The sequence below is a fragment of the Daphnia pulicaria genome, chromosome 6, assembly GCF_021234035.1.
Source record: "Daphnia pulicaria isolate SC F1-1A chromosome 6, SC_F0-13Bv2, whole genome shotgun sequence".
Lineage (NCBI taxonomy): Eukaryota > Metazoa > Arthropoda > Branchiopoda > Diplostraca > Daphniidae > Daphnia > Daphnia pulicaria.
In genome coordinates, this window is record NC_060918.1 from 6,565,255 (window position 1) to 6,580,411 (window position 15,157).

General features: G+C 41.8%; 1 protein-coding gene across 3 annotated transcripts; it reads right to left on the reverse strand.

Moving 5' to 3' along the window:
* Positions 1–1,245: 1,245 nt before the first annotated feature.
* LOC124341825 (glutamate receptor ionotropic, kainate 2-like) lies at positions 1,246–13,352 on the reverse strand. Of its 3 annotated transcripts, XM_046794771.1 has the most exons (20): positions 12,893–13,352; positions 9,501–9,662; positions 7,504–7,613; positions 7,250–7,391; positions 6,417–6,592; positions 5,919–5,972; positions 5,643–5,813; positions 5,421–5,573; positions 4,693–4,896; positions 4,239–4,442; positions 3,507–3,710; positions 3,252–3,356; positions 2,837–3,060; positions 2,713–2,746; positions 2,414–2,611; positions 2,122–2,347; positions 1,898–2,059; positions 1,717–1,817; positions 1,468–1,642; positions 1,246–1,386 (listed from the first exon to the last, which is right to left on the reverse strand). In XM_046794771.1, exons 1-20 carry the CDS (start codon positions 13,023–13,025, stop codon positions 1,322–1,324), a joined length of 3,003 nt encoding a protein of 1,000 aa, XP_046650727.1. In that variant the 5' UTR covers positions 13,026–13,352; the 3' UTR covers positions 1,246–1,321. The 3 variants fall into 3 exon arrangements, with proteins under 3 accessions (XP_046650727.1, XP_046650729.1, XP_046650730.1); XM_046794773.1 differs by lacking the exon at positions 4,239–4,442 and having other exon boundaries at positions 12,893–13,347; XM_046794774.1 differs by lacking the exon at positions 3,507–3,710 and having other exon boundaries at positions 12,893–13,346.
* Between the last annotated feature and the right edge of the window lie 1,805 nt (positions 13,353–15,157).

Consider the following 15,157-nt stretch of genomic DNA (forward strand, 5'->3'; position numbering starts at 1 on the left):
GTTCTGTTGTTACGATGGCTGGCTCAGGCCTCAAATCTGCAAAAAGGAGAAGATTACATATTAGCAGATATTAGTGCCAACAAACTGTCATGCATTGACAGGGGGCATACATAACACATGCTAGTCAGGAACTAACATTTCACATGAACAGGTTTAACTCTTCTATTGAAGCTCCAATAATCATTCTATTTGTAATCAGCCTGCTGCTTTTATTTACCTGCTAAACATCATGGAATGTGCATTAAGCGATTCTATGAACACGCGACTCAGCAGGACTCAGTTCTTGTCCAGAATTGACTCTTGACACGATGAATTTTGTAATTTAACTTCTTGTGCTAATTTTTGTGCAGCCACGTACCAAAAAGATGATCGTTTCATTTTATTATTTGTTATCTTCGTCAGATTTCCGACTTTTCAACAAAAAGAAAGCAGACGACACTTATCTTCTAATTAGCCAACTTAAGATATCGATTAAAATCCCCCCCCCCTAAATCCAAACTGCTCAAAAGCAAGTAGGTATGCTGATATGCTCAAAAGGGAAAAGGCTTTTGAGCAGTTTTTGACAATAGCGGCCAAAGCGATTTTTTCACTCGTGCTTGACATCCGCTGAACGGATCAGGATTATTTAAGTATCTAACAGCTCATCTCATCAAGTTACACTGAGCCCCCTTACCAGAGTCAAGATGAAAGTAACGATTTGCACGAAACCCGCAGATAAGTATTACACCGCCACAATGAGACCCTCATAGGACCCTCATTTAAAAAGCCAAGAGGGAAAAGTGTGACTAATCTGGCGGAATAATCTTTGCAAAACAGGCTTTTTGAAAAATTACTTTTACTCACGAACGGGATGGGAAACAAAATCTGAGATGGTCACGTCCGAGTCTACAATTCAATAGGAAGAATCCCGACTAATCGATAAAGTCTGGTTCTATATTACAGTGACAAAAGGAATCAAGAAAGGCCACTCATACAAGGACGTCAGAGAAAGATAAGAGGCTTTGTCACATTCAATCACTTATTGGCTTGTTTCGTTTTCAAATTGTTACTAGTATTGCACAAAGAAATTGAGGACCCTAAGGGCCGCAGCTGGTATATGGATTGCTTTCATTTATATTCTACATTCATGTTTATTTTTGTTGTCATCCGTCATGGGATATAATCGATAGTTGAAGTTTTTAAGGCTCTTAAGTTTCGCTTTTCAGAGAAAAGGTTTTTTTTTCTTTTTTAACAAAGCCACATCAGTAATAAGGGAAAACAGTTTATTCAAACCCGATAATTGAGATCATCTTAAATAGATCAAATAGTCGGAAATATATCTTCAAACGACGGTATTATTGGACAGTCCTTCGGTTTGGTACTCGGTGCTGAAATCTTCTCGGAAATCTGACACATCAAGAGAATTGTGATAATCGTAATCTCAAAGTTTCATGAACGTCTGAACTAAGTGGGAACAAAATGACGTACTTTCGGCTAAAAGTCCGTTTGTGGGAACCGGCACGTGATGAGAATCCATTTCTCTCAAGTACGAGCAGTGAGTGACGCACTGGGAGCATTTCCTTTTGAAAGCTGGACGCTGGACGGATCCTCGACAGCGGACGGCAAAACAAAACTCCTCGGCCATCTCTGAGCATAGCGATTGCTATTCCATGTTTAATAAACGGGATTGAAAAATCAATTTGTTTCCCCCCTGGGATTATTTTATTTGAAACTCACTTGTTCGTAGGCCGCACTCTTCTTCGAATTCCAACAGAATTCGATGATGGCGATAAGGACAGCTACGGCCAATCCGCACAGCAGGACAACAAAAACGCCACCTGCAAACGATTGAAAATTGGCCGTATTCACTCAAGGGAAAAACGACGGGAATAATATAGGCAAATATTTTGAGATATACCAATGCTGTCGACGCCCAAAGTAGTCTTGGTTTCTTTGCCTTGAGGGAATTTGTTGCAGACCTCTTCTTTATTCTTCCACCATTTGCTGTACAATTGGTAGATGACGCCCTTCTCTTGAAGTTCGAGAATGGCCAAGGAAATCCTATCTCTCCACGGAGATCCTGAAACGAGCCGGGAAAAATAAAAATAATGCCGTAGGGAACTGTAATTCTTAATATGTTACCGATAGGCGTAGCGATGCCGTAGTATTTCGAGTCGAGTAAGCCTCCTATCTGGGTAAGGTTACAATTTCGATGCACAAAATAATCGAGCGTTGTCGATTCCATCAGGAATGCGTAGTTGCCATCCAGCACTCTGCGGATGCCTTCGTCGTAGGTTGAGACGAACACCGACGGCTTTTTGTTCTCCATGAACCGCCACATCTTTTGATAAGTTTCAATTTTCGAATCCTGTAATGAAATGTAACGAATTTAAATTCAAGTCCTCCATGATGCAATAGTCAAGCGATGACTCACTCGGAAAAATGTCATGGTCGATCCGCTCTCGAGGGTCCCGTAGGAGATCTCCCTTTGCTCGGCCAAATCCTGAGCCGACTCAATTGGGGAGGCCATCCGCTCGACGGTGAGGAAGGCGGCTAGATTGGCGGTGTATGACGAGATGATAATCAGCGTGAAAAACCACCAGATGCTGCCCACGATCCTCGTTGAAGCCGCCTACACGATTCAATGGTCAATAAAATTTCAAGATCAAAGCTACATCACCTAATGCTGCTCTGCTACTAATTGCGGAAGCGAATAACGTTGCCCCTGTATACCTTGGGATTGAGATCAGAACCTTGTTGCATCAACCTACAATGAATAACAAGACAGGCCATCAGCGGAATATTAATTGCACTCAACATATGTATTAGATTAGGCAAAGCAGCCCAGCGTGCTTACGTGCCGACAGTGAACCAGAAGCTGTTGCCCAGACTGAATTGATTGCGGATGACAGTGGGATCGGCGACGCACGGATATGGATTGTGCCATTCGTAGGGTGAGAATCGACTGACTAGGAACATGGTGATGGAAACCAAAGCATAGGCTACTAAAACGTAGAGCCAAATGTCCAACGTCAACGGCTTCATGAACGAGAAAAGACGCGCTGGCGGCTTGGTTGGAACCTGTTAATAATAAAGGATAGAAAATCAATCATTATCCTTCTTGGATATCTGTACGGCGCAGTACATGCTCGCAATTTCACGGCCAATATGCTTCTTTTAAAATTTCAAAAGTGAAATCAACCACGTTCAATCATTTGTTGTGCCAGAAAGAAAGAAAAAATGAATAATTGAAACTGGTCAAAAGGACAAACCTTGAACATGATGCTGATTCCGAGGTTCATGAAAGGCTTCGTGAAATCGATGACGCTCTCTCGCGCATAATTGATCGTCATGCTACCAATCGCCAAGTCTGCTTTCTGTACAAAAGAACAAGGTGATTAGTCGCTTATTTGAATTGTAAAATAAAAGGATTTTTATCCGTCCATATCATCGACTCGTCATTCTAAAAAAAAAAGCACCGCAAAGGAGTCGGAATTGATTGAATAGAAAAATGGAAAATGCGTTACCCGATCCATGAGTTCCCGCACAATACCGTTCCATTCTCCCGTTTTCGGATCAGAGATGCCGTACTTGGCTTCGGGCGCTAGCCGAATGGTGTAGTTGAATCCCACCAAGTGAGCGATTTCTCTGATCAATTCAACGCAGAAGCCTTCGTAGCGTTCATTGTCAGTCAGATTGTAGCCAGATGCAAGCAATACGTAGGGCACTTCCTACAAACGAACGCGTATAGCAACGTGTCTGTATAGTGGAGACTATACAAGGAAACTCAAGTGCCTTCAGGGATAATTGTACCGGCGTTTCAGGTTTGATAGTCTCATAATGAGCTAAGGAATTTATTTTCTATTTATGCAATGCGCATTCTATTCAGCAGTTTCTCACAGCAAGACTATATTCAGCAGCCGAATATACTTAACGACTACATGCAAAAGCAGACTCCACTACATAGACTACTCATGCTGCAGCTTAATGAAACCATTAAAGGGGGCATGCGAGATTTTGGCGTGTGCTGTTCCATCATCTGATTATTAACGTGAATAAGCGCAGATAAGAAAGCACTACAAAAACCATAATGGCCGGAAACGCGGAAAGTCGTTCGTTACCTTGTTTTTTCCTTTAAATTGTTGTCGTCGTTGTGGCTCTTGAACTCGAGTGTCTTTTCTGACAATCCAAGTACTAACAAAGCTATATAACTAAACGTGTAACTGTGAAAATAAACCGGTTATAGGGTCGGAACTAACGTGTGACATGAGTTGTTTAACGACGCCGTTCCATTCGCCGGTGACGGGATTCTTGACGCCATAGGCCCCATCCGGATTGATGTCGACGATGTAACTGAACTTGGAAATGCGAGCGATCTCGTCCAGCAATTCCATTGAGAAGCCGTAGAACCGGTTATTGCCCGTGTAGTTCTTACCGTGGTTCAGCATGACGTACGGCCGCTCCTGTGTGTCCAGTTTCCCGTGAAGAAAAACACAGCAAATGTTTCGGCGATGCCATGCCATTAGGAATCATGCCAACATTGAGAAAACACATAATAATTGAACGGGGGGTATAAAGAAGAGCTTTTTGGTGACACGATTCATCAGCTGTCGCGTGAAGCGGAAGAAAACGCTGCGAAATAATATAACGGGAATAGCGAAATCCAAGTGATGGCCATGCCAGAGAGAATAACGATTATTTCGTGCCACTGACCAAGTTGGTGGTGACAACGAGAGTGACGTTCATCGTTCCAGCGTCGAAGAAAGCCACTGGGTCGGTGAGATTGACTCCGGTTCGAGGCGTCCATTCGCCAACTTTGAGGAGGGCGTGGGATTTCAGTTTTAGAAGATCAAACTTGAAGTTGGTGCGGCGGCCCTCGCGGAACTGCACCGGACCGGTCAATCCCCTGTATTCAACCTGCGAAAAGGGGATTTATTTATTAGTATCAACTTTAATTTTCAGTTAACTCGGTTATGTGGTGACGCTGGAGCAGTCAATAAAACATCGCCTTCAGCGTTACAGAGCAGGTTGTACCGATGACTGATTTCGTCCTACTTTTGTGGCAGAGGCGTGATGTGTGTGCAGCTTTTCGCCTACACTGATTCACATCACGTTCTGTAGTTTTAGTCAATAGTGTTGGAACAATATTATATACCAACTGGCTTCCTAGTAGTCTAGACAAAAGTTCACTTAGTGGGCGTATTTGATTATGAACAACGCAGTAGCGACAACTTGGCTAAAGTTGCTGGTCGAACAATCCATCAGTAAGTTTGGTGTCACGTCTATTCTCCTTTTCAACTGTTATGCTTGTTATTTCTATTTCAATTTTGGTAAACTAAAAAACCGGGCTTAGGTAAACTGGTGTGACATTTGAGTTAAAGCTAAACGCAGATCTAAAGATACTACACATAAAAGAATTAAATCGCTGCAAGGAAACTTACTGCGTTGATGTAATTAAATAGAGAGGAGCCGTCACTCCATGGAACTTCATCGTCACACGACATGTTGGCCAGACGAAGAGAAGAGCTGCGGTCCAGCGCCTGCAGTCCATGAGCGAAAACGTGGACCGAATCGTAAAACAAGGCCGGCTCGATCTGTCCAGAGTAATGTCAATTATTTATATTTGAAGTGTTGTAGAGAATGAGATCTATCTAGAAAGAAACCTGAAGGATTCGAGTTCGATTGATGACCGATTGATTGTAGCCGGGCATTTGAACCCGTTCCATCTCTTTGAGCGTCTGCATCACACGGAAATATTCGCTGTCAACGGCTCGGAATGCCGTTATGTTGACGTAGTTGTACTTGAAGGCCTCTAAGTCGAATATTTCCACGTCCTGTCAATCACATTCCAAACAGATAAGAGACTTTTGAGATGCAAATTCATTTTCATATCATCGTCCACTTGAGATGCGGAGGTTAAAAAAAATTATAACACTTACAAAAGTCGTAAACAAGTAGTGGTACTTGTAATCGTTCATCTGAAGCTGAAGAACCTGTTGTGAAAGAAGGGATTTTTTTTTATAGGCTCGAATCAAACAACAATACGTTTGTACAAGGCCTCAAGCGATTTTTTTGTCATGGTGTCAGAAAAAAAAGAAAGAACGAAAGAAAGAAAAGAGAATCGATTGCCTTGATCGATCAACCACCAGTCCACGACATATGAATGGATTGCGATAACGCCCACTCGCACCCGGACTCAACGTTCCGGATATGACCGGACGAGGGTTTAAAGGATTGAGAATCGATGCCGAAATATTTATTACGGGTCGGTCGTCAGGAACGCATCGGCTCTCGTTTGTTCTCAGTGTTTTAGTTTAGTTTAGTTATTTTTTTCTTTTCTCCAATCCGACTTGAGAAAAACCAGAAAAGATCTCCAACACGAACAATAAGACGCTAGATACGATCGTTGGATATATAGCTATGGCAACCGAACTCACCCCTTTGAGGAAGAAATTCATGTTCTCCGGCCTGGTGTCGATTACAAGATTGTAGAATTCTTTGGCTTTGACCTCCTTGAGCACGTCCTTGTATGTGTCGGGAGACGCCTGACGAAGGAGTATTTCCATGGGCTTGGCCATTGGAGCGCGGATCATATCCTGAAGCATCACCAACCCTTTATACAATGTTGGGGGCAAAAAGTATAAGACAGACAAGTCAAAATCTCATAGTCCTCACAGGTCGATTGAGAAACATATTTTCGAGATCGTTTTGAGAGCAGGAAAGAAACCCCAAATATATTCAAGAAACTGTAACAAACGCAGTTTTTTTTTTCGTGAACGGATCGATAATCCAATTCTATTGTCGCTTGTCATCGCAAAATTGTATATATTATGTAGATTGGGTTACTAGTCGTTCGATTACCCAAGAGAGGGAGGATGATCTACTGCGATTCTAAAAGGGTTGGTGTTTTTTTTTAAGTAGATTTTCCCCACTAAAAGTTCGCACAGAATAGTTTCTCGCTTCTCATCACAATTTTATGAATGCAACAACCGATTTGAAAGACCCCATAAAAATTTGATGGCGGCATTTTACATGGAAATTTGCATTACATTTGCTGGAGAAGCATCTAACATGAAATACATTGCTCCTTGGCTTTATTTCACTATACCAAGGAATAGCTATCGATTGCGAAACGTGCCAACAAAAGTATCGAGACGAACCGTCGGCGTCGTAAGGGACTGCGGTAATATTAAGATTGATTGCGCCAGGCTAATTTATACAATAATACCCATGACAAACGGCGGAAAATTGATTATCCACCTATATGTACCTTGGTCTTCTTCATAAATGATGGCAACTTTGGTCCAATTGAGGAAGAACATAACGTCCATGAAGGCTTTGTTGATGATGTCTATTGGTGGATACACGTTGATCGAATAGGGTTTGTATTCGCTGTCCATATCTAAGCGGGCCTTTTGAATTTTCAATGGAAACGTCGAGCAAACAAAATTACGTTTAGACAAATATTCTTTTAAAATACATTTACACAAGTAGATTTGATTAAAGGTGAAAGACTATATTCACCTCAAGGTGAGGAATCTCCAGCGCATCGCAAATTGACTGGACGTGAGCTCCAAGATACGGATCCGACGGACCGAATATAGCGTGCGCTCCTTGTTGCACTTGTAAGCAGGCTAAGGGGGGGGGGGAATGTTTTGACCATTAATTGAGACCTCTTTCTTCTGTATACCTAGGTCTAGAGAACTACAGCGGGCCTTGGTCTTTAGTACATATCTTTATAACTACGTCAAGCAGCAATTAACAGAATTTGCAATTTGATTATAGGCCTTTCTAAATCCGAGTAAATCAGACAGCGTTTGTATTGAGGTCGCGATCCGTCGACTTCTGAAGAAATAGATCGTTGAGCATAGAATTAACGAACTGAGTCCATGAATAGTGAGGGGTCCAAAATGTCAACCTTCCGAAACAAGATTACTCTTTATTTTTTAAGCTTGCTTATGAGCAAGGCCTAATGAAATTTGGCTTTCATCTCAATGGAGGTGTGTTTGTATGTCGGGCATTAATTTTTCCGCGCCTCAGCTTTTATTGGTTTGTCATCAATCACCAACAATGCGGACAAAATGGAAGCCGCTAAAAGATAAATCATATTACGGGGAAGACATAAGAATTTCTTGGGCAGACCGGTAATAATGGAGGCGGAAGAAAGAGAGAATGGGCTGACAAAGAACGTACACCATTACACTCCCATCTCCCCACGCTCATTGTCTGGGATTGGGCGATATAAATTACTCATACACACAACTTCTATATATAAGTGCAGAACTGAACTATGGTGCTGGGAATATATAACGTGCGAATTCCTCTGGTGGAGGATGTGAAAAAGGGAACCGGGAAGCCGAAAGAAGATGGGCGGGAGAAGCAGACCGGAAATTCCGCGGAGATTGTGCGACGGAGCTGATTATTGCTTCGAACGCGATCGGCTGCTGGATAAGATGACGGATGACTTCTAAGCGGCAGCTAGCATTCCCAATTCCTCTCCCCCCGCGGTACATATAAAGGCTTCCTATTTGACAAACATCGAATGCCCCCTCATCTTCTCTTCCATTTGCACGGTTTGGCTTTAGATAAATAAGCATCGTGACCATTCCTGAACAGTGTGATTAACAGTTCCTTTTGTCGCTCTAACCCATTTCTCGATTAGGAACTTATACGAAGACAGGAGAGGAAAGAGGAGAAAGAAGAAAGAAAAGTAGCAGCAGTAGGTCGTGGATGGGCTACCATCCGGGAGACCGAGTGACTCGAGAGTTCACCGCCAGCCCTTTAGGGTTGTTAACATCTAGTTTTCCCTTGGAGTATTTCCCCTTGTCATTTTCTTTCTGTTAGCAGCCAAATGTCGAAGAGAACAACAACAGAAGAAAAGCTTCACCTTGAATTCCTCTATTTGAAATAACATTTCGTCAATGCGTCGATTTTGCCATGTCGATCGAGTGCATACGAGTCATACCGTCTGACCGATGGAATCTCGTCAAGTGCGGCATTGATGACGACAGATCGGCACACTCTGTCGGCAGCAGACTGTAATATTCTTTTATACTCTTGCTGGCTCATGAAAAAGTGAGGCCATACGTGGCCCAAGCCGACACATAATACTTTTTTTTCAAAATCTTGTTAGAACAATAAGCTAGGAGTGTACACGAAGGGCAGTGAAGCCCTCAGTTGACGAAACAGCACGGCAAGATCTTGTTTGAAAAGTTCAGTCTCGACTGGTGATTATACTGTACTATACACAGCTCTCAATAAGTCTTTGTTATAGGATCCAGACCGTACACCGCCGTATACTAGTCGGCGGAGATTAAAAATCGTTGAATATTACGGAGAACGTACAGGAGTTCTAAAATTCCCGTCGTTAAATCAACGTGAGCTCTCGTGGCTGTAGCTGACAGCCATTCAGTAAACGTTCTTGTTGAAGGCATAATGAAATGGCTGACGTAAAAGCCATTCAACTTTACACACTAGACTTCTACTTTGACTTGACAGGTTTAGCATCAACACACTTGTACCTTTCTTCGATGCGTGCCAGCTATCTTCGCGGTCGACGTAGTGGATGTCGTAGATCAGGGTCGTGTTGGGTAGCAACTCCGGATCGCGATTTATTCTCTCTACGGCGTACTTGAAAAGCTGCTCCGTTTGGCTACCGCGCTGCTCTTCGGTCATAATGGCTCCTATAAATACAAGGCACACCGATTGGGGTGTCAGCAGTGTCCGTGAGGGAATCACTTGAGATATACACACTACACAGTATATATAGCATACAACGAGTAAATCAATATAGCACCCCGTTTACACCCCACCGCGTCTTCCGCGATTTTGTAAAAAGAAAAACTTGAACTTCTTGGGTAGACGATAACACGCCCGATATGTCCGTTGGAACAGCAACATATCACCGGATTATTTCTTCTCGTTTCTTTACGACACGAACTTTAGTTTCCTGATGCTGTACAGTTTGCAACTCATAAAAACTGACAAGCTAGTTTTATCGCAAATAGGTTTTCTGGCTATATTACTAGACATATATCTCGAAAGTAAGGACCGTACTTGGAGTATGACAGTGACGTAAGCGCAGTGGATTTAAGTTTTGCCTGCCATCTTTTGCGAGTTATATCACTGACCGTTCGGATGGAAAAACAAGAAATGAATCTTGGAGACGGGGAAAAAATAAAAGAGCTAGACATAAAAGTCGATAGAATGTCTAGGTTTAGAAAAAAAAAAAAAAAATCGATGCTGGAACTGAATGATATCCTAATTATTGCTCTTCAATTCCATATCTTTTTTCGCCTACACGCGATGGTAGGTTCGTAGGCTACTGAGCATAAATACCTCGAATCATGGACGATTGATTGCTTGTTGATCGATCGCCGGACAAATGGGAAATTGAAAGAGATTGAAAAGGAAAATGGGGAAGAAAGAGCGGCAGACAGGATTGACAATAGCCGAGGAGGAAATCGAGAATAGAAGAGGGCACTATAAACGGTTTAGGCTTGAAAGTGTAGATAGGAAAGAATGGCGACCAGGACATAACTAAAGACGCAGGCGTTTGTTCTGATGTCGAGAATGGGACGTGTTGATCCGACGACCGTTCAGTCATCGCGATAAGAGTTGGAGGGTGATTGCAGCCCCCACAAGGTGGAAGACTATACTATAAGAATATATGCCTTGGAGTCTGACAAGGAAGAGGGAAGACGGCAAAAGACCAGAAAATAAAGGAGAGCTCACGTCCAAATGATGGCCGTCTTCCTCGCGGTGGCTGCCCAATCAAAATAAGGAGTCGGCTTTGTCTCGGAGAGATGCTCTAGCCTTTTGGAACGTGCTCACCCACATATTAACTACTGTAACTAGCTCAAGCCCATTCATGCCGCATTGTTGAGCCTCTATTTCGCTCTATTTTTAGTCCGACCTCCCATTAGATTTCAAGACGGCTTGTAAAGCGGCTCATATTAAATTAATGATACATTTGACTTTGTTCCCCATTGTTATTGCTGTTGTCTGGCTCTTATTTAGAAAGCACGCGAGCTCGATTAATTCTTGGAACTTGACGGCTACTTCCAATTAGATGGTTTGGTCACCATCAACGTATGATGATGTTTTGTAGCGTTGAAAGTTAGTTTAAAAATTTCATACATGACTAAATTAAATTTAAATCATTTTGTTTTTCGAAAAACGTAATAAAATGAAATGATTATTGAATTTTGTTTTGCTTCAAACTAGATAATAAACTATATAGTACTTGCCACTTGGTCTGTTATTCAGTTTTATCTAGTTTTCAAACTAACTAAAAAACTAAATAGATAAATTCCTAGTCCTCAAACTCAACGTATTGAAAAAACAAATAATTCTTAGTGTTTAAGTTGCTTCACCAACGAGAACCATAAGTGATTTCTTCACATCATGGATGATGTTGATGTTGAACAAGAAAACTATGCCTGAATGATGCCTTTATTTTCTTCTAAATTTTCTTCTAATTATGCTAGGGTGGCCTCAGCCTGAATCTGACAAGAAAGAAAGCTATGTCTGTGTCTGCCTCTGCCAACTTTTTACACAAAAATAATTCACACCGGTTTACAAAATTAAGAAAAAACATACCATAAAATATATATATTCAATAAAATGATTGGGTAAGAAAATAAATCAAATAAATTAAAATAAATCGAATAAAACCGAATTATAGGATAAAATTAGATATTGCAATATTGGCAAAGTATAACTAGATTTGCATCGCTTTGGTCGATTTTCTCTTCTATTCTTACCACCGCTTGGATTAATTAGTTTTTTCATTCTTTTTTTCTCAGTTCTCTAAAGAGCATATATTTCCCACAGCTAAAAATAAGTAACGAGCTGAAGGAAGTGCTTCTTTGAAAACCAACTGCTCTATCGATAAGTTTTCCAAATTTGATTACAGATATTTACAGCTGCTTCAGTTATTATATTGAACAGTTTCGCAAATAATATTAGCCTGACACATGGGTCCCGTAAAGTCTTGGAAGCGGAAACTTTAAGAGAGATAAAGCAAAAGCTTCCTGAGCTCAACGCATTTTTTAAAAATTATTTTTACGATGGTGAATTCTCAATTCTGTGGATGATTTATGGCCTTCAAATCGCAGGCAGACGTGACTTGCTCGATGCCCAATTTCCTCACGATAATCAAGAAGGATTTTCGTTCAATACCTTATTTTTTCCATCTTACTTTGTTTCCTTGTACACCCTGTTCACTATTGGGAACTTACTGATGGAGGTTTGACGCTCATATCGACATGATGTCTGAGAATCTTACGAAGGCGAATCATCCTCGCAGATATATATCGCATATTGACATTGAGCCAGAGGATGCGACGTTGAGTTGATTCCTGTCGGGACATATTGAATAGAACGGATGGAGATTGGATGGGGCGAACCAAAAAAAAAAAAAGCTTTTCTAACAAAACATTCCGATCGACCAGAAAACTCTTGACAGAGAAAGAGAGAAAACAAAGAAAATCAACTATCCAGAAGAAAAAAAAAAGATGGATGAGGAGCGGACATCACTCCAACGACAACTTCTTTTTCGATGGATAGGTCGCAAATGAAAAACGTCGCATTCGCTGTGCCCTTGGTTCGTTATTCGATTGAATTAATCGACGAATGCAGATCGGTGCATAGGGAACGCAGTTGATTTGGTCTGTAGCCAGCATTATGCATGGTCAAACAGGGTGACGAATGGACATAATAACAACCATTTTCTTTTAAATCTTTGCTATTGGAATCAACAGTAATAGCCCTGCAATTAAGGGGGATTATTGTTTTTCTTGAATCAGGCCCCCTATTACTCTCGTTATACGACACACAACATTAATTAAAAAATTGCTTGTTCAGTTCTTCTGCTTTCGGCACACAAGTGGTCGAAAGCAATAAAACTTGCCGATTTTGATGACTGGGGGCAATCCACCAGAAGGCTGGACGGTGGCGAACAGAAGATAAACGACGACGAAGGCAGTGATGGCTGCGGATCTTGTCCGGCAGTCGAGCGGATTGTAATAGCGCTCTTCCGGCATTTTTCTCTCAACATTGAACCATCCAAGGCGCTGGGAAATCACACGGGAAAGTTTAGCGCAGTTTTTGTTTTTCTATTTTCTCGTTATCAATTTTTCTCCTCCGTTATTTTTGTTTTTTTCTTTTGCGCTCAAGTTTGTTTGTTTACCAATCGTGTATTTCTGTCTGTTTGGTCCTGTGTGTGAAAGAATGTGGATCACAGACGAAGGAAGTCACCTCCACACAGGATCAACAGTCACGTGCAACTGGCCCAGTCGAGGATTTCCACCCCGAGCGCGTTACCGTCCGGCTGTATGGTGTTCTTCTGATTGAGAACCAGAGGCCTGTTGGCGCATGAGCGTATGAGAGGTCGTACAAAAGTGAACATGTTTCGTAACCATAAATCTTCATCATCTACCCCATTCGTCCCGAGCCAATGACTGTCGTTATTAACCATTGGTTTGTATCTGTTTCTTTTTCTCTATTCCTCTCTGTCTATCTCTACGGAACGGACAGCTAAGCCAACAACAAGCTTTTGAATGTCGATGCGGCTACATACGCCCCCCGATGGCAGCCGGATGTTCATTTCTGCTGCCGATTGATTGAGCGATTCAAGTCACGTAAACGTTTAGGAAGACGGTCTTGTATTGAACTATAGGTGGGCTTTTTCCTATTTGCTGCTTTTGAAAAAATGGCGAGGAAGGAAATGTTGAAAGTAGATTCCTCTAATGTGAGGCTTTTCTGATTGACGGAATTAGTCGGGAGAAAGAAAAGACAAAGGAATGAGTTGCGAGTTCATTGAGGATAAAGTAAGACAGGAAACTTACAACATCCGTGATTTTAAAGGTTCGGTCAATGTCCATCTGTTCATCCGTCTTCACGGTTCTAGACGGCTGGGCCACATCCATCCAGCAAGAGGATGGATGGCCACATTTGGTAGAAAAACCCATTTCCCAGTTTTATACGCATCTATCCGGCTGCCTTGGCTTTATTAGCGAAGTTATGCACCAAACTCAGTTTAACATGGAAATGACCTATAAGAATTTATGATTTTGAGTTTTCAGTTTTCAACGATTGGCTCCCGTCCAATGGTTGAAAATCTAAAGAAAAATGTAGTAGCAGCCGAAAATGAGAAAGTCCTCCCACCCAAAAGACTTTTTTTTTTTCTTTTTCCCGTTGACAGTTTCGTCACTCGTCGGTAATCGAAAGTGCCATAGGCTAATCACGACCCGGTCTGCGCGTGAACGATTTTGCAACTCATGACTTTATGGAAAGTTAATTGACTTATTAAGACGGCCCAGAGACTCGTGTCATCTCGTTCCATCGTCATTTCAAAGTCGGTACGGGGGGATCCACAAAGTGGATTGAAACTCCGTCACTTTGTGTGAGACTCTATGGGCTCGGCTCCTTTTATGGACTATCTTCTTCAAGTTTGAAACTATATGCGCACGCCCATATAGTATGTCCATATATACTCTATGTAGAGCTGAATTTGAACAGGAAGTAAAATTCAAACTGTGAGATTACGTAACATTTTCGGTTTTGTTGCTTCTTTATTTTCCGCAGCCTTTCATTCGGTTCATTTTCTACGGCCGTTCTTTCATGTCTCGCCTAGGAGTCGCAGAACTCTCACAAATGATCTCGTTCAAGTTGCCCAATCTATTTTTCGGGCTAAAATTATTTTTAAATTTCCCGGGGGGAATCAGTGCGTGAAATTAAAAGTAGCCAAAGTCAGATTCCTTGAATGTGATGAATATGCGTCAATAAATCCAAAGGTGGAATTCATTTGCATACAATGAGAAACATCAAGCGCACTTCGAATGGAATTAGATTACATAACCCACGCATGGCCACACCTTCCTTGCACTACACCACACCCAGAAAGAGCTTCAGAAATAAATTATAGTAATGTGTCTTGGTTTCAGTGACGTGCGCAATAAAAAAAAAGGACAAAAACTCAGTGACGGCTGGTTGTTGTGATTCCGTGACAATTGATTGTGAGGTATAGCAGTGGCTCGTTGGGGCGGAAGGGAACAAAAAAAAGACGCAAAAAGAAGTTTAGTTTTTTTTTCTCTTCTCCTTTGGCGGCTAGCCAAATACTACTCGCTGGGGTGTAATGGTAAACAAATACAAAAGATGGGGGGGCGAAGAAAGT

Bases quoted from the DNA above. Each gene is read 5' to 3' on its own strand.
- LOC124341825 (XM_046794771.1), bottom strand. From the start codon at position 13,025: ATGCCGGAAGAGCGCTATTACAATCCGCTCGACTGCCGGACAAGATCC. The intron at 7,392-7,503 runs GTGAATATAGTC...AAAATTCAAAAG, and splicing joins TGGAGATTCCTCACCTTGAG to GCCCGCTTAGATATGGACAG. The intron at 4,443-4,692 runs GTCAGTGGCACG...CTGGACACACAG, and splicing joins TCGTTGTCACCACCAACTTG to GAGCGGCCGTACGTCATGCT.